The 19,084-nt window shown below is 40.7% G+C and overlaps 1 protein-coding gene across 2 annotated transcripts in view; it reads left to right on the top strand.

Annotated features, from left to right (window-relative positions):
- The window catches only part of RP1 (RP1 axonemal microtubule associated), a 627,806-nt gene that overhangs the window by 410,447 nt on the left and 198,275 nt on the right, over nucleotides 1–19,084 (top strand). For both annotated transcript variants that reach the window (XM_033933654.1, XM_033933653.1), the window contains one exon: nucleotides 6,880–7,090. In XM_033933654.1, coding sequence (XP_033789545.1) covers nucleotides 6,880–7,090 — 211 coding nt within the window. The remainder of the gene's footprint in view (nucleotides 1–6,879; nucleotides 7,091–19,084) is intronic.

Genomic DNA, 19,084 nt, shown 5'->3' with positions numbered 1-19,084 from the left:
TTATTCTTCCCAATATGCATCACTTTGTATTTGCCCACATTTAATTTCATCTGCCATTTGGAAGCCCAGTCTTCCAATTTCCTAATGTCTTCCTACAGTTTTTCACAGTCCACATGCCTTTTAACAACTTTGAACAGTTTAGTGTCATCTGCAAATTTTATCACCTTGCTCGTAGTTCCAATTTCTAGATCATTTATAAATGTTAAATAGCACCGGTCCCAGCACCGGTCGCAGCAGAGATCCCTGCAGTACACTATTTACTATCCTCCACTGAGGAAAATGGCCATTCAAGTCTACCCTCTGTTTTCTGTCTGATAACTAGTTCTTAATCCACAATTGAACATTGCCTCCTATCCCATGACTCTTTAATTTTTCTCAAGAGCCTCTCATGGGACTCAGTATAGCTTGCCGGGCCTATGTTTCCAGACAGATTTGCTATGGCATCAGGCCTCCAAGTGGTATAAATTAATATCTGAATATTTGAACAAGAAGCCTAAGACTAGTCTCAAAAGCATTTGGAGCACTGAGATAAAGCAGCAGATTTCTGCTACTCAATGGCCATGGATTTGGACTTGGAGGATGAGATGTACAGCGTCAGCATCTATGAGACAAACTTGGGTTTTTTTCTGTTGCATAGAATTTTTTGGACCCCAGTTCGTTTGCAGAAGTTAGACAGTTCAAAATCTAATAGATGCTGGCACTGTCATCTTGAAATAGGGGCACTGGATCATTTGTTGTTCTTTTGTCCTTTGATACTCAACTTCTGGAAATCAATATGGCGACAAATCAATTTGATTCTAGAGCAGGGGTGTCCAGCCTGCGGCCCGAGGGTCACATGCGGCCCTGTGAAGTATTTTGTGCGTCCCCGGTTGAGGGCAATGCAGTGTTTTCCTCTGCTGCCCCCGGGTGTTTACCGTCTTGCCGGCTCCCTCCTCTGTCTTGCTGCAGCGTTTGCGCATTTGTGTGGCCCCAGAAACATTTTTTTCTGCGGCCCAGGGAAGCCAAAAGGCTGGACACCCCTGTTCTAGAGTCTTCGATTCCGTTGTCTTATGAGGTGGTGATCTGTTGTACATTGTTGTCACCTAAACCTCATTTGGATAGATATAAAAGTAGACTATTTGCCTTAATGACTGGGATAGCCATGCAAATGGATACTAAAAACTGGAAAAATTGGGATAAACTTAGGGCTCCTTTTACAAAGGTGCGCTAGCGGTTTTACGCGCGTAATAGCGTGCGCTAAACCGCCGGACGCACTAGCCGCTACCACCTCCTCTTGAGCAGGCAGTAGTTTTTGGCCAGCACGGGGGTTAGCGCATGATGAAAAGTCACGCGCGTTAACCCCGCTAGCACGGCTTTCTAAAAGGAGCCCTTAATTTCTCCTTTTGGTGGGGTTCTTTAAGTTTATGTTACAAATATGAGAAAATGAATTCAGAAATTACATGTAATAATAAGCTATTTAAATTAATGTGGGGTCCATTGACAAATTTTGTTAACACTGATCAGCTGGATTATTCCCTTATTTCCTATTTGATTTACACATCCAGGGAGGGTGGGTGGGAGGGAGATGGGTGGGTGGGTGGGAGGGAGGGAGATTGACCAAATGAAAGTGCTGTTTATGATGTGCCTCTCATTGGGTACTTTGTCAAAAACCTTCTGGAAATCTAGATACACTACATCAGAGCTTCTCAACTTTTTCAAGCCAAGTCTAACAAATATCAACTGAGTACCCCACCTAAGCTCTGCCCCTGACCCCACTCCCATAATAATAGTACCAATTGTAATACAATTTCTTCCATTCATTTTTTCATATACACACAATATAACCTTATTAATACATAAGGGTAACCACAAAATTTTAAAAAAAGCACAAAGTACACTGTATGCAGAGAAAATGTGAATTATATTTGTTGCTTTTTTTTCAAAGAGGTTAAGGCAGATGACTTTAAAATATGCAATGTCACCTCAGTAACAACTTTAGAAAAATAGACAAAATATAGTGCAAAATATAAACAGCAGATATAAATTCTCAAAACTGACACATTTTGATCACTAAATTAAAAAGAAAATAATTTCTCCTGCCTTTGTTGTCTGGTGATTTCATGAGTCTCTGGTTACAATTATGTAATACATTTTTATAAAATAATAATAATAACAGTTTATATACCGCAGGACCGTGAAGTTCTATGCGGTTTACAATGATTAAAAGATGGTACATAATGAGCGAACTTAACAGAGTTAAAAGCTAGTGATTAATAGCTCTAGGGATCAGTTATTGTGGAGAAAGAGTTGTGCGGGTCAGCTGCCTAGATACTTCAGGAACAGATATGTTTTTAGGCGTTTCCTAAATTCCCCATAAGTAGTAGGCGTAAGCAATTGTTCTAGATCTTTACCCCATAGTGCTGCCTGATGTGAGAATAGGTATTGATGATGTCTTTTGAGTTTTCATCCTCTAACTGGAGGGGAAACAAAGTTCAAACGTGAGCTTCTCTTATGTCTATTGGCTGAGAAAGAGAAAAGGTCAGTTATATATTTAGGGGCTAGACTGAATAGTACCTTAAAGCAAAAACAACCAAACTTAAACTTCACACGTGCCTCCATCGGCAGCCAATGCAGCTGTCGGTAGTAAGGTGTCACATGATCGAACTTCTTCAGCCCTAAAATCAGTTTGACCGCTGCATTTTGCACTAGTAGTAATCGTCGCATATTCTTTTGGGATATTGCCAAATAGGCAATATTACAGTAATCATTGACTCCTAGAACTTTTTGAACAGATCTCATATATGAATTTATTGGTAACCAGCTTATAATTACCACTAAACAGAATTTCTGCCACCACCTTGCCCCTCCCTTATAGATCTGGTTTCAAGGTTTATTAAAAATTTGATTAATCACATTCTAGGCGATATACAATACAATTAAATTGAGGGGAACAAAATTAAAATAACGAGAACCAAAACACAAAACAAGACCTACTGACGGGTGAAATACAATAATTTTAGAAAAGAAGACATCTAAGGATAATACAAAAGGGTAGGGGAAAGTTAGTTGAGAGCTGCCTTTTCATAGATTATAAGAGAGTCCTGGATTATGGATTATGGTTGATTAGCTTCATATTATCTGCATAACTTTTGAAAGCAAACACTTAAGAAAGTTATGCACTTTAAGTCTGATTCTCGTATATATCATGCCAAAACAAATCAGTGGCAACTAGGGTGACACTAAGTGTGATTCTGTAAAAGTTACATGCACTTTACAGAATCACACTTAGTGCCAGTGTGTCTTTTTTTTTTTTTTTTGAGATTTCAAATATGTTTATTGATTTCAAAGACAAGACAAAACACAAACATAATCAGTATGTAATGCATTGAGGTCCAATAATAATCAATGAAGAGGTGATGAAATAATTATCATTAGTACCATAACATAGAGAAGCATCTTATATCATCCTAATAATAGCAAGGTACAAAGAAACCCCAATGCCAGTTGTAACATAATCCTGGAGAGGAGGAAGAAAGAGAAGGAAAAAAGAAATACGGTATGATGGAGTAGATAAACAGGAAGAGTAGAGGAAAAGGAAAGAATCAGGAAGGAAGATATGGAGAGGGGCGGGCATCCACAGTCACGAGAAACAAATATAGATCAATTGCAAAGCACAGGAGATCATGATAAAATCGTCAAGAGTGTCAGCGGTTATAGAGAAAAGTGTTGTATAGGTTCCCAAATGCGAGATACAGTCAAGGATCTATTAGAGAATTCTGCCGCTTTGATCTCGTATAAATGAATCATGAGAACAGTATTCCACCAAAACACAATATTAAGAGTATCTGCAGATTTCCAGTTGTGGAGGATCATTTGGATCGTAAGGGCGATCAATATGTTAAGGAGAGATTGTTGACTAGCGGTGAGCGGGTCTACCACCGCCAGAGCCCTAAAGAGGAGGATGTCAAAAGTGAATTCAGATGTGATAGGTAATATATGCTTAATAACTCCCCAGACTTTAGCCCAGAATGAAGTGAGAATGGGACAGATGTAAATCATATGGTGAAGATCGCCCAATTCTGCAGAGCAATGCCAACAAAGGTTAGAATCCCTAAGGCCAGCTCGAAACATTTTGTGAGGTGTCCAATAAACATGGTATGCGAGAAAGTAGAGAGATTGTGACAAGCTGGCTGAGGTGGTAGGTCGAACAATCTTACAGAAATATCGTTCCCAATCTTTGTCGGAGCCATGCCAAGTAATGAAGGTCGCCCAAGTATCGGTGGTCCTGTTAGATCTGGGGAAAAGGTGCGATCTAAGCTCTTTATAGAAGAGAGAGGTCGAATGTCCCAGGAGAAAGCCCTGTTGAGATAATGTATGGATTTGTAAAAAGCCTTGGGAGCAAGTTTGGGCAGCATGGAGAGATAATAGTTAATAATCGGAGAGATGGTCATTTTGATAGCTTCCAGCCGTCCCCACCAGGTAACTGAAAGAGGCGACCATCTCTTTAAGAGAGCGTCCACTTTGGTAGCTATAGCTGATAAGTTAATGGACATCATAGTATCAGAATCCTGATGAAAAAGAGTTCTGAGGTATTTCAGGGAGGATCCAGCCCAACGAAAGGAAATTGGACCACAATCAGATAAAGATGTGACGTCGTTAAGAGGCATAATTTCAGATTTGTCCCAGTTAATACGGTAGCCCGATCCTGAGGAGAAGTCGGAGACCAATTGAAGTAAGATAGGGATAGAGGAAGCCGGTTTAGAGAGGAATACAAGTAAGTCATCAGCATAAGCCAGAGTTTTAACTTGTAAAGATCCTACCTGTACACCTTCAAGATGAGGATGTTGACGGATGGCTAGTAAAAGAGGTTCAAGAGCTAAATTGAAGAGAAGAGGAGAAAGAGGGCAACCCTGGCGTGTACCTCTATGAAGGTGGACAGGAGAGGATAGAGAATCGTTAATCCGTAGTCTAGAGAAAGGTTTGGCGTAGAGGATCCGAACCCAGTAAACAAAATCCGAACCACAACCGAACCATGAAAGAGAAGCAAATAGATGATTCCATTCAACCATGTCGAAAGCTTTCTCCGCGTCTAGGGATATCGCAATCAGGGGATCAGTAGAGGAGTGGGCCAAATCTAGGATTGTGTTAAAAGTGCGGGCGTTGTCTCCAATAAAACGGGTACGCATGAATCCTACTTGGTCTGGGTGAATAAGGAGACCCAGAATTTTATCCAAAAGGAGGGCCAGAATTTTCGCCAGAATTTTAAAGTCCGTATTTAGCAACGAGATGGGTCTGTAGTTAGCTACATTAGTGTCATCCCTCCCAGTTTTGGGGAGAACAATAATGTGAGCCTCCGTAAAATTTGATATGCTGTAATTCTGTCAGGATCGGGTCACACTCTTCCACGAGGTCTGTAGCAGAGCTGTTCTTGTCAGGTGAAGGAGGAGCAGACTTGAGGCGTTTATTGGATGGTAAAGCCTCTGTTTTGTTTTTTTTGTAGCCATGGTAGACAGCGTGCTCTGAGGGATAAATATTTGTTTTCAAAAAAGCTGGAATAGCAGTCGGTATCAGCAAAATAGTACGATTATCCAAACAGGAAGTGGGAGCTTAATGCTCACGCAGCCATGCTATCCAAGCCCAAACCGGAAGTCCCTCGCCAGTGTGTCTTATAAGTTTTGTGTGCACCCATGTAGGCCAGCTAAAACCAGGCTTAAATGGCTGCGCCTAAGTTGTGCATGGATTGGGTATAGTCTATAACAATTTGCCCCTGGCCAGGCTCCCCTTTCAAATTCACGAACTGTAACTGGCGCATACTATTTATAGACCGGAGTTCATTAACAGACTTTTAATTCCTTATAATTCTTTAAAATCACTTCGTTCAATGTCACAAAATCTTCTTTTCATACCTTCTTTAAAATTAATCAACACGTTGCGTTCCAATAACTTTGCTGTCACTGCCCCTACTCTCTTGAATTCGATGCCCGATCATTTGCGTAGTGAATCCGACATAAAACAATTCAAATCAAAATTAAAAACATTTTTGTTCCAGGATGCCTTTGGACAACAACTGTCCTCTTAAGGACAAAAACAATTTTTCCTTTTTTGTTTTGCTTTTTCTTTCACGATTGTAGTTCTTCCCTTTCTTTCCTATTGTTTGAAGTAAGTCCATATGTCTTATTATGTGTTTTATTAAGCCACTTTGGTTTTGTCTAGTATCCCTCATTTTTAATCTGTTTGTTATGTAAATTTTATATTGTACACCGCTTAAGCAGTTTAAATTTTTTTTTTAATAAACTTGAAACTTATGCATAACTTTTATTTAGTCCCAACTAGTGCCAATCATGAGTTGCCGATGAGGCCAATTAATTAAGCTGGCTGTACGCGTCGATATGTTTGCACAACCTTAGGCACCATATATAGAATTTGGGGATTTCTACATGATGGCAAACATATAATTTGCTTTATATATTGGCCTATTAACATTTTGATTACATGTTTTAAATCTTAAGAAACAGAGTTTAGTGTAGATTATATGTTAAAATGTTTATTTTATTTTTATTTTTCCTCTAACTCTACTTTTCACTTCTCTATTACCCTCCAGGTACTTTAGTTAGATTGTGAGCCTTCGGGACAGTAAGGGAATTTTTCAAGTACCTTTCTTATTTCTAATCTTAATGTATATTTTCTGTAAACCGCTTAGAACCTAACGGATGTAGCGGTATATAAGAAATAAATTACATTACATTACATTATATTGTGAATTCAAAAATTTTATGGTATATTTCATTGTTATTGCATATTTAATTAGATTATTATCATATTCTGTGATGAGTGGGCTTTACGTGCGGATGATATTGAAATGAACTTAAATAACATTTTGCTACCTTGTTTGCCATGCAGGATGAACTGGAAAGCTTGGGATCTATCTACAAAGTGCAGGTATCTGCTGAGAGTGCTCAGCTGAAGGAACCATGGCATTTGGAATCACTGCATATGAAGCACTCGGGCACTAGCCAGGAAATGTATCTTACCTTTGACTGTTGGTTTAAACCTAATGAAGAAAAGTGTGTGGATCTTCCTGTTCTTTGTGCAAGCAAAGATCCTCTCCCTGGTAACTTAAATTCCTTCTTTTTCCAGCTAAAATGTATTTGGCTAAATGTTTACCTTTAGCTTAACTTACATGGCATGTAAGTTTGTGGGACTTGCTTATATGGCTATTACACAACCTAAAAATAGGCACTTAGGTTCAATCAGGCTCATATTCAGTCTGCGGTCCGCAGCAATGCTGGAAATTCAATGTTGGTGCCATTTCCGACTATGCCATTATTCAGCAGCTAGCCAGCAAAGGCTCAATGGCAAAAGATATACTATTTTTAGGTGGCTGTCTTTGGCCACAGAACTTAGCCAGTGAGCCTGAATATTGGTAATGACTGGCCATGTTGCTCGATATATCCTTGAGAAATATATTGTACTTTTACTATTTGTATTTTGTAAATCGCTGATTGTCCAGTTCTTTTCAGTGTAAAACACCTAGAAGTCGTATGATTGTGGCGGTATAGAAGAATAAAGTTATGTTATGTTATGATATAGCCAGATACTGGCCAGTCTGCTAAGCTAGATATTCAGCTTGAGATAGCTGGCTGTGTGCTATTTACCATATATACACGAATATAAACTGAGATTTTTGGGCCCAAAAATGGGGGTCTCAGTCTATATTTGAGCCACCACCTGACTGATGGTGTGGCTGTCCCCCATTCAACTCCCAATGACCACTAGGGCTGTAATCTTTAATTGAACGATCTCCCCACCCCACCATTCTCCCCACTGAATGCATGCCCTCCCCGTGATGAATCTCAAAGCTGACCCCCCCAATCTCCCTGCTGATTACATGCCCCCATGATGAATCTCAAAGCTGCTATTCTCCTTGCACACAAACCCCCACTGCCGCTGACGCCACCCTCTTCCATGCACGCCCCACTCCCCAACATTGCGCTTACCAGTAGCATTGGAAACCTGCTGCTGCCATCAATGCTGTGTTCTGATCCAGTGTGGAGCTTTGAGTATTTACGCAAGCTCAAAGCCTGCCAGCTTCCACCCCCTCCAAGATTCTCAGAGAAGGTGGGAGCAGGCAGGCCTTGAGCATGTGCAGATGCTGAAGGCCCCATACAGGATCAGAATATAGCATTGATGACAGCAGCAGGTTTCTAGTGTTAATGGTAAGCGTGATGTTGGGATGTGTGGCATGCATGGAGGAGTGTTGCGGCAATGGTGGGTGTTTGTGTGCACAGAGGATAGCGGCTTTAAGGGTCATCACAGGGAACAGCCACATCAGGGGCTCTCTGAGAGCGAAAACATGGTTTTGAAAAGCGCCGCAAAGATGAGAGGGAGGGAGGGAGATGGCCCGACAGGAGGAATAGGTTGAGTGGCACTTCAGGCTTATTGTGTGGAGAAAGGGGGGGATGATGACAGATGCTGGATGGAACACAGGGAGAGTGAGAGGAGAACAAATGCTGAATGGAAGTGGAGAGGGGGGTGCAGATGCTGGATGAAGTGGGGAGTACAGGGAGAGGGGAACTGTCGCTGGAAGGAAGTGGAGAGGAGAGATAGGAGAGCAGACAGTGGAAGGAAGTGGAGAGAGGGGGAGCAGATGCTGGAAGGAAGTGGAGAAGAGAGAGAGAGAGCACATACTGGATGGAAGGAGGGGGATAAGGATAAAAGGGCACATGCTGGATTGGGGGAAGAGGCTAGAGTTAGTGAGATACTGGTAGGGACAAGGGAAAGAGGTAGCAAGCTGTAGGCAATGAAAAGAGGGAAATTGATGACTGGATAGTAAGAAAGAATTTAATCTAGACAAAGGGGGGATGGTGAGATGGAAGGGGAGGAAGACAGTTTCTGGAAGAGACATAAAAAGTGAGCAAATGCCATATGGAAGAGGCAGAGAGAGGGCAGACAGTGGATAGAAGGAAGATAATGATCCGAAAATGAGGAAAACAGAAAACAGACAACAATGGTTGAAAAAAAAAATTCTATGCACCATATTTTTATTTATTTATTTTGCTTTAGGATAAAGTAGTATTGTAGCTGTGTGGATAAACGTTTATAAATAGAAAATGAAAATAAGGTGATCCTTTTTATTGGACTAATTTTAATACATGGAAAGGGACATCAGATCATGTTGCCTATTCTCTTAATTACCCCCCTCCCTTTTTACTAAGCCGCAATAGCAATTATTAGTGCAGGGAGCCGCACTGAATGCTCCACACTACTCCCGATGTTCACAGAGTTCCTATGAGCGTTGGGAGCACTGTGGAACATTCAGCGCGCTCCCTGTGTTAATAATCTCTATCACAGTTTAGTAAAAAGGGGGGGGAGTAAGAACATAAGAGTTGCCATACTGGGACAGGTCTACAAGCCCAGTATCCTGTTTCCAGCAGTGGCCAATCCTGGTCACAATTATCTGGGAAGATCCCCCCCCAAAAAAAAAAACAAAAAAAAACAGATTTTATGCTGCTTAGCCTAGAAAAAAGCAGTGGATATTCTGAAGTTTTTGTAGACTGGCTCACCAAGATCACCCAACTTTCTAATCTTGGTTTATACTCGAGTCATCCTTTTTTCCTTCTTTATTTTGGGGGGGATTATATTCGGATCGGTTTATATTTAAGTACATACGGTAGATGGCTGTCTAAATAGCACTGAATATTGGCACTATAATTTTTAACAATTTGGTCATAAAAATTAAAGAGAGGCCTTCACAGCAGCATTTCAGGAGAAGGGAGTGTTATGAATTTTCACATTTTTAGTTTAAATAAACACATGCATGAGTATAATTGTAGAAGACATTTCCAAAAATAAAGCAATAATTTACTTGCATAAGTAGCCTTTGCTAAAACTGCGTAGGGTATGTCAGCTTAAAATTATTCTCATGCACTGTGTAAACAGATGATTGTATTCAGCCTGAATAGTGGTGTTCCCGGGGCAGAACTGGGCCAGAGTTTGGATTTAATCCAACTTTATAAAATATGCTTATAGGAGCACAAAATAAAATGCATTTTCAATGGGGTAATTTTATGATATTACTTTTCCTTTAAAAACTGGTACATTTTATGCACAAACCTGCTATACAAAGTTAGGCAGCCTTTCATGAAATTATCTATCATGTGATGCCATGGTGGTGGGCACCTGGAATGCGCTCCTGGAGGTTGTGATAGGACAGAGTACACTACGGGGTTTCAAAGAAGGACTGGATAAATTCCTGAAGGATACGGGGATTGAGGGATACAGATAGAGGTAGGGATAGGATTATGAAAGGGTATAGATAGAAAGATAAAGGGGATTAAAGGGTTTTAGACAAGGATCACCTTACAGGTCATGGACCTCATGGGCCGCCACGGGAGCGGACTGTTGGGCGAGATGGACCTGATCCTTTGTGCTTAAAAATTCACATCCTGTGTATGGACTTTTCATTTAAACACTCTGTTGCATTCAGGTACTTTCATTTAGACACTATTGCACTCAGATACTTTACATGTTCCAGTGATAAAGTGTACTGTAGAGAGTAAACGTGAACCTAGGTTTAGAGGAATCAGCAAAATTATTTCCCAAGTGACAGGTGACTCATACTTTCAAAGAAGCCTTTTCAGCAGCTCACATAAACTAGCAATATTGTCTTAAACAGCACCTAAGGTGAGGCATCATTTAAAAACAACAACACCATTTTGAATGGTTGTACAGCTTTTAAAAGCTAGCAACCTTTTTAAAAAAAATTTATTTGAGCTACTCGGCACAATTAAAGATACGCATGATAACTTTTTATAAAAAATTAATTTTCCTGGATATCTATTCACCCACATATATTTGTGCCTTCTGGTCACCTCCTGGAGTTTTCACACCCAAATGTAGTTTCTCCTGCCTTGGATTGGAATCAATCCAAACCTAAGCTTAAAGGAGTGATTTTGATAGTTTGGCATCCATACACATTCTCACAGGCCTGCAAGATAATACAAGATAACAGTTGCCAATCAGAGGCAAAACACTTCCTACTATGACTGGATGAGAGATTGGTTTCTTGTATTCTCATTACCCATGGATCCTGAGTTATAGGGAAGATATCTACTCAAATGTTTTATAAAAGGCTCAATGAATTCAGAGTCCTATAAATTACAGATAACACTATCAAAGATATATGTATATTTTGAAGAGTGGATAAGAGAGAGAGATGTGTTTTATAAACATAAATGCACATGTGGAAAGTAATTTTATAAAGAGGAACTTAGTTGTGTTTCTGGGTTAATTTGTAAGGGAATGGGATGGATTCTTGCTGGGTACTTGGACATGTGGAATGTACTGCTACTTTTGTGGATGAGTTAATTGCTTTTCCATTACATTAATTGAGTCTTTTTATGTTTATTAAATGTTTTTACTTAATTTTATTGTATGCTGCTGTGATTTTTATGCGAGGTGGTATATGAAATTTTAATATGCATCAACATAAACATAGGGACCATTTTACTAAAGGATATTAAGGGGGAATTCAGTAAAGATTGGCCAAAGTTAAATGCCGGGATGATATGCACTAAGGGCCTGATTCTTTATAGGATGACCGGATTCAGCAGCCGTCTAAGTGGCTTTTGAGAATCGCAGATGGGCGTCCAATACAGAATCACATCTATCCTAACATACAGACGCCTAACCCTGCCTAACCATCCTGATTCTCTATCCACAGGTACCATTTAGAGAATTGTGTTGTCGCTGAGCTGATCACAGCAAGGGAATCTCCCTGCCTTGATCAGCTGAGCGGCAGCAACAGAGAACCCCGAACCCCACCACAAGTCAGCTGGCAAGAGGGATGCCCACTCCCTCCTGCTGGAACCCCCCAAACAACTCCCAACAGGAGGGATGCACAGTCCCTCCTGCCGCAAACTCTGAAACAATCCCCAGAAAGAGGGATGCCCACTCCCTCGATTTGGCAACCCCTGAACACAAGACCCCCTTGAAACCCCGACTCCCACAAATCCCACCTGGACACCCCCCCCCCCCTGTATCTTTATCAGCAAGGCTGGCCAGAGGGATGCCTACTCCCTCTGACTGGCAGGTCTTCCTCTTCCCAGTGCATCCTGGGATGCACCAGAGAGGGGCCTAAGGCCCTGACTGGCCCAGTCACCTAAAGGAGGGACTTCTACATCTCCCTTAGGGCATGTGTGAATGTTGGCACCTAGACTATTGAAGTATGTATGCAGGTTACTGTATTTTATGATCTCTCTGTGCACCTGTCAACTCTACTCATTCTCTGCCTAAACTCCATAGCTTTGTTCAGTGGTATAGCAAGGGCAGGAGGCACCCAGTAAGGAGTTGCCCTTTCCCGCTCCCCCGCCGTGCGTGCACCCCCTGCCCAAACCCCCTGTACCACCAAGAACCATATGCTTTAGTATTTAAATCTAATCTAATTCTTAGTCTTAAATACTGAATCATCTCCTAGAAATAGGAGCTCGATTCGGTTTACATAATTAGATCACAAAGAAAGATCCATTATCATTCATTGGAGCTATGACTTAAAAAGTGATGAAATATAGTCATTTTTAAGGTTTTGTGAAAGATCTGAAGAGATAAACATGATCTAATTTGAGGAGGTAGTCCATTCTATTTTGCAGTTAGTAAGTATGGAAAGGAGTGTGAAATTTTACTAATGGACTTGATACCTCTTAATAATGGAAAAGAGAGCTTATATATATGAATTGTTCTCGTGCCCGAAGATCTCATGGTGTTTAGAAATAAAGACATCAAAGGAACAAATAGTCCTGTAAAATTTTAAAGACTACACAGTCACATTTAAATTGAGCTCTCGATTGAAACGGAAGCCAATATGATTTCCTCAACAGAGGTGGCACATGATCACATTTTTTTCTTTCTAAAAATCAGTCTGGCTGCAGCATTTTTAATCAATTGCAGTCGTTTCTCATTTCTTTTGCTTAATCCCAAATAAATGGAATTACAGTAATCCAGCTGTGCCAAGATAATGGTCTGAACCAATACTGCAAAATGATCTTGATGGAACAGGTGATGAACTTTTCTCAGCATGCGAAGACTAAAGAAACATTTTTTGGTAAGATTATTTACCTTGCATTGAAAAGAGAGAGAATTATCCAAAAGAACACCCAATACTCTAGAAGATGATTCTATATGCAAAATATCACCGGAATTAAGGATAACTGAAGATGTAAAATTACCAATTTCTGGGCCAAACCATAATAATTTTGTCTTTGTTGTGATGCACAAAAAGAGAATCCCCTTCCCCCCCCCCCCCCCTCATTTCCAGTTACTAATTGCTGGCAGCTCTGGAGCTGCTGGTAATTGTGCACACACAGTGCAGGCACAACATCATTAAAAAAATGTAGTCCTGCTGGCAGGGGGCCCCAAAGCTGGAACCCCCTGACACCCCCTGATACCAAGCCCTCCCCCTTAAGATATCCCAGACCAATCCCACCACCCCAAAACAAAATCCTGGTGGTCTAGTAGGCTAGGGGTCAGGTCAGACACCCCCCGGTAGAGAAAATGCTAGGCTTTAACTCGCCCGACTCTCCTATCTGCCGCCTTCCCTGTAGTACGAGCCGTGGGTTTAAAGCGGGGTTGCACTATGGTATGCAGCCCCACTTTAAACCCATGGGCTCACACTGCAGGGCAGGCAGCAGAGATCCAGAGCTCGGGACAGAAAGCAGGACATAATCGGAGCAGAAAGCAGGGCTGAAAGATTGGGGCAGAGAGCAGGGCATGATCAGGAAAGAGCAGGGCAAGATCGGGGCAGAGAGCATGGCTGGAAGATCGGGGCAGAAAGCAGGACATGATCAGGGCAGAAAGTAGGGCTGGAAGATTGGGGCAGAGAACAGGGCATGATCGGGAAAGAGGAGGGCAAGATCGGGGCAGAGAGCAGGGCTGGAAGATTGGGGAAGAGCTTGGGGAAGAGAGCAGGGCTGGAAGATCGGGGCAGAGTGTAGGGCACCAATGGAGCAGGAGAGTCGGCAGAAACATGTGCGACTGGTCCCCAGAAGCCACTTCTTCTGTTGATTGGCCAGCCCAGTGGGTGTCCCAGATTTGTTTAGTGAATCGCGTCCCTGCCTACTTTGCATGCACAGATCGGAAGCGGATCGTGGGAGAGGTTAGTGAATCGGGTCGGAGGGAAATCAGGTTGCAAAGGGGTTGCAAACCAATTGGTGCACGATCGGTTTGCTTAATCCTCCACTGCCCCAGATACATTAGATAGATTGTAAGCCCACAGGGACAGATAGGGAAAATGTTTGATGCCCATGTGTAAACCACTTTGAGAGTGGTTGTAAAACTACAAAAAGGTGGTATACAAGTCCCAATCCCTTTCTTCTCTCTCGTTTGATTCTGTGCCGTTTCCTAGTACTTCTATGCAGTTCTCTCTGCCTTTCCTTTGTTAGTGTCATTTCTGATGTGGTCTACTTTTGCTTTGAACAAGGTTGCCAGTTCAGCTGTTGTTGGGGTAATTGTTGATTTAGTTGTTAATTGGTTGGCGGGTTAGCTAAGAAGTGTGTTTATTTGAAATTTTTTTTTTTTCAAATCTGGTTTTCCTTTTCCAATTTGTTTGGAATAATACTTACATTTGGCTAGTTTTGTTTGGGTCTTGTACGAATGGTTGATCTTTTTTCTTCATAAGATAATGCCTTCTTCAGTTTGCTGCTTATCCCATTTTCTTTCTAGGACCCAGCATTCCCATTTCAGTGATAGTAGTTCTTCTCGGACAACTGGGTTTGTTCTCCCTGGGGAAGAGAAGACTGCGAGGGGATATGATAGAGACTTAAAATAATAAAAGGATTCGACAAAATAGAGCAAGAAACACCGTTATTCACGTTGTCAAAAGTGACTCGGACAAGAGGTCATGGACTGAAATTGAGGGGCAACAGGCCCAGGACAAATGTCAGGAAGTTCTGTTTCACACAACGAGTGGTGGACGCTTGGAATGCTCTCTCGGAGGAGGTTGTGACGGAGACCACCATTCTGGGATTCAAGGGCAAGTTGGATGCACACCTTCTTGCAAATCACATTGAGGGATACGAGAAAACAGGGTCTTCATCAGGGAACACTTAGCTTAGTCTCCGCATGTGTGGGTCGCCGGACTAGATGGACCTAAGGTCTAATTCGGTGAAGGCACTTCTTATGTTCTTATGTTCTGTGAACCAGGGGAAATTTCTTCTAGTTATTTTATTCACTCTTGTAGGGTATATTATATCTAGTACTTCTTCAACGTTCTCATTCCATTTGTTGATGGCTAGGGTTTTTTCTTGGTTTTGAAGATTTCATTCATTATCTATTTTACCGCTTGTTTTTTTAGTAATTCTGTTGTAGTTTATTTTCTTACCCCTCCACCTCCCCTTTTACTAAGTCGTGGTAGAGGTTTAGTCCATGGCTCAGAGCACTAAAGGGCAAATTCTATAAGAAGCGCCCAAAAGTTAGGTGCCGATATAGGCACTGTTCAGCGCGATTCAAGCAAAATTGGGTGCTGTTTAGTGAATCACGCTGACCGGCACCTATTTTGGAGGCGCCCAATAAATAGGCCAGCTCTAGGCACAACTAAAACGTAGGCGCCCATGCAAGCGCTTAAGCATGCTTAAGAGCAGTGATTCTGTAAGAAGGGGCCTAAAATATAACCACGCCCATGCCTAACATGCATAGCGTCTATTTTTTTTGAAGGCCGTCTAACTTTTTAGAGGCACCTTGTTACAGAATCGCTCTTTCTTGATAGGCGCCTATGTTTTAATTAGTGCTGATTAAAAAGCTCAATCAAGCTTGTTATTCAATTTAGACAGGCACCTATCTAGTGGGTGCCTCCAAAATAGACACCGAACATTAGGCGCTGGTTACAGAATTTGGGCCTAAATGCTCCGACACTGCTCCAATGCTCATAGGAATTCAATGAGTATTGGAGAAGTATTGGAGCATTTAGCACTCCAGGTCGTAGTAGAAACCTCTATTGCAGCTTAGCAAAAATGGGGGGGGGGGGGGAGTGTTATTTTGGTGTTCTTGACAGTAGATGGTAAAATGCACTAAGAAATGGTCTGACCATATTATGGGTGTCCAGATTTTTGCTGTTATCTTCGGGTAGTTATTCCTTTTTCTATAGCTTTTTATAATGTCTAATTGGTGATCTTTATTGTGGGTTTTTTAGAAGGATAGGATCTCTAGATCTATATCTTCCAGGAAAGAGCCATAAAGTGGAAATGAGCTACTGAGGCAGCCGTAACTTGAGCATTGTTAACAAAATTGTAAGTTTTATGTTAGATTGTACTTGCTTTATACTGCCCTGGGTGAATCTCTTCATAAAGACGGTTAATAAATCCAAATAAATAAATAAAAATTGTGTGTTGTTACATGGCCCTGCAGCATCAGCACAGCCTGAATATATATGAAAGAGATACATTCCGTTAGACAAGTGGAGATGGTTCTTTTGGTAATTGGAACTCAGAGTCTGTTAGGATCAAAAGCCAAAAAAGGCTGGGAGGAACATCTATGATAGTGTCTCTCAAACTGTGTGCCACGGCACAGTGGTGTGCCCCGAAGAGATTCCAGGTGTGCCACGAGAGATTCCAGAATTTTACTTTATTTTAAAAAATTCCCTTTATAAATATACACTAAAATAGATGACATGTATGTCAGGTATGCAAGAGTCTGTCAATGTTATGTGTGTCTGTGTGAGTAAGGATTAAACCACCTAGACAAGCATCATGCTTTGACGTGATTGGTCCTAACCTGAGCAACAAAGCAAACAAGGTTTTGTTACCGTTTGGATCTTCTTATCTTTGCAAATTCGGATTTTTGACTCTGACAAAAATTAAATTGAAAAGAAGAGAATGACTGCTGATGGTGAATGATGAAATGTGTGTTTGCTTGTCGACTATCGAGCTGCGTTTTGACTTAATTTGCACTCAAAAACAAGCACATCCATTGCATTGATTAGCAATTCTATTCTATCAACTTTAAGTTCACTGTTGTTACAATTACCCATACATAGCTTAAAGAACTTTAGATTCAAACAGTTTTTATTGATACAAATATCATCAAATACAATAATACAGCATCAAAAAAACAAACCATCAATATGTATCAATTATTAATAAACATAATAAAAGACAAATTCCAATATCAATAAACCCCACTTGTCTATATGAGTTTGAACCTTTACTTTCCCTCTCTATACCCACCCCTTCCCACCCAATAGTACTCTCTACCCAATGATATTCTCATAAATAAAGAAGTCTAACTTAAAATCTCATTACAGCCCTTAGGGTACAAAACTTGCAAATAAATACAGCATCAAAAGACATCAATAATGCATCAATTATTTAAAATACATAATAATAAAAAAAATTTCAATTTCATTAAACCCCCACTTATCTATATGAATTTGAACCTTAACCATCCCTCTCCACACCCACCCCTTCATACATTAGGTCATGCTTTTTGGTTTTGTCCCATAATTCAGCACTTCTGGAAGCGAATAATAAATTTTATGTCAAAAATAATTGGAAGATCATTGCGCTTCACTCTTTCTTTCTTTATTTTGGATTTATCAGAAGCTCTTGGCCATTTACCAAAAGGAAATAGAGTGTTGTGTAGAAAAATGAGTCTCTTGGCTAGAAAATGTATATTACAATATTGGATAATCCCTGATTCTCCGAGTTTCTGGCATTGGCAGAACCAATTACATCAGTTGGCCATTTGGGAAGCTAGAGATGCAGGAATTGTAAGAAAGCGAAATATATTATTTATACAAATTTGGGATTCATATTTGCAAGATTTGCATCCTAAGGGTCGTAATGCGATTTTAAGTTGGATCTCTTAATTGGGCTTTTTATTAAGTTAAATGAAGAGGGTAACATTGGGTAGAGAGTACTAAAGAACTTTAAATAAATAACTCTCAAATATAATTTTTTGTTAGTTTTCCAATTTTATAATTTCAATTATAATGTGCTTCGAAAAACATTTGCTCCGTTTAGTATGCCACAAAATACATTTGTTCTGCTTAGTGTGCTGGAGCTAAAAAAATTTGAAATACACTGGTTTATGAGGTTTAGCATGGTCTAGGTCAGTGGTTCCCAACCCTGTCCTGGAGGACCACCAGGCCAATCGGGTTTTCAGGATAGCCCTAATGAATGCATGGAGCAGATTTGTATGCCTGTCACTTCCATTATATGCAAATCTCTCTCATGCATATTTATTAGGGCTAGCTTGAAAACCCGATTGGCCTGGTGGTCCTCCAGGACAGGGTTGGGAACCACTGATCTTGGTAATATGCCAGGGCATGTTTGCAGTCTAAGATATGTAGAGTTGCTTCACCTGGATGGGAATGTGGTTTTGGAAAGAAGACAAGGAAAACTATGGACTGATTGAGATGAAATTCTGAGGCAACCTTAGACAAGAATTTTGAATAAGTTTAAAAGACAACTCTGTCACGGTAGAATCTTGTATAGGGTGGATCTGATACAAGTGCTTGAAGTTCACTCATCCAGCGTGCAGACATGAGGGCTATGAGGAAAACAACTTTCCAAGTAAGAAATTTGAGAGAACATGTTGAAAATGATTCAAAGGGAAACTTCTTAAGAGTAAATGGTACCACATTGAGATCCCAGACAAGGGGGGAGGTTTGATAGGTGGTTTAGTGCGGTAAAGTCATTTCATATATCTGGATACTAAGGGATAAATAGAGAGAGTTGATGTCCAAAGGAGTGCAAAACACACTGATGGCACTGAGATGTACTTGAACCAATGTTGGTCTTGAGGCCTAAATTAGAGAGACGAAGAAGGTATTCCAGAACAGATGGGAGTGGACATGAGACAGGGTCAAGAAAATGAAACACACACCAAGCAGAGAATCTAGTTCAGGTATATGCATGTATGGTAGACATCAGCTGCTGTAAAAACTTGTGCATAACTTACAATATGTGTGTGAGAGCCCCACCCATCTGCAAACTACTCACTATCGAAGAAATGTGTGCAGATATAGAATTGTGCGTAGCTGGAATATTATCATTTACATGTGTATATGAACACATATGCAAGGAAATGACTAGAATAACAGCATTGAGTAGTTATC

The sequence above is a fragment of the Geotrypetes seraphini genome, chromosome 2 (assembly GCF_902459505.1).
Source record: "Geotrypetes seraphini chromosome 2, aGeoSer1.1, whole genome shotgun sequence".
Taxonomy (NCBI): domain Eukaryota; kingdom Metazoa; phylum Chordata; class Amphibia; order Gymnophiona; family Dermophiidae; genus Geotrypetes; species Geotrypetes seraphini.
The sequence above is the reverse complement of the archived record's forward strand: the minus strand, read 5'-3'. Positions and strand labels throughout refer to the sequence as shown.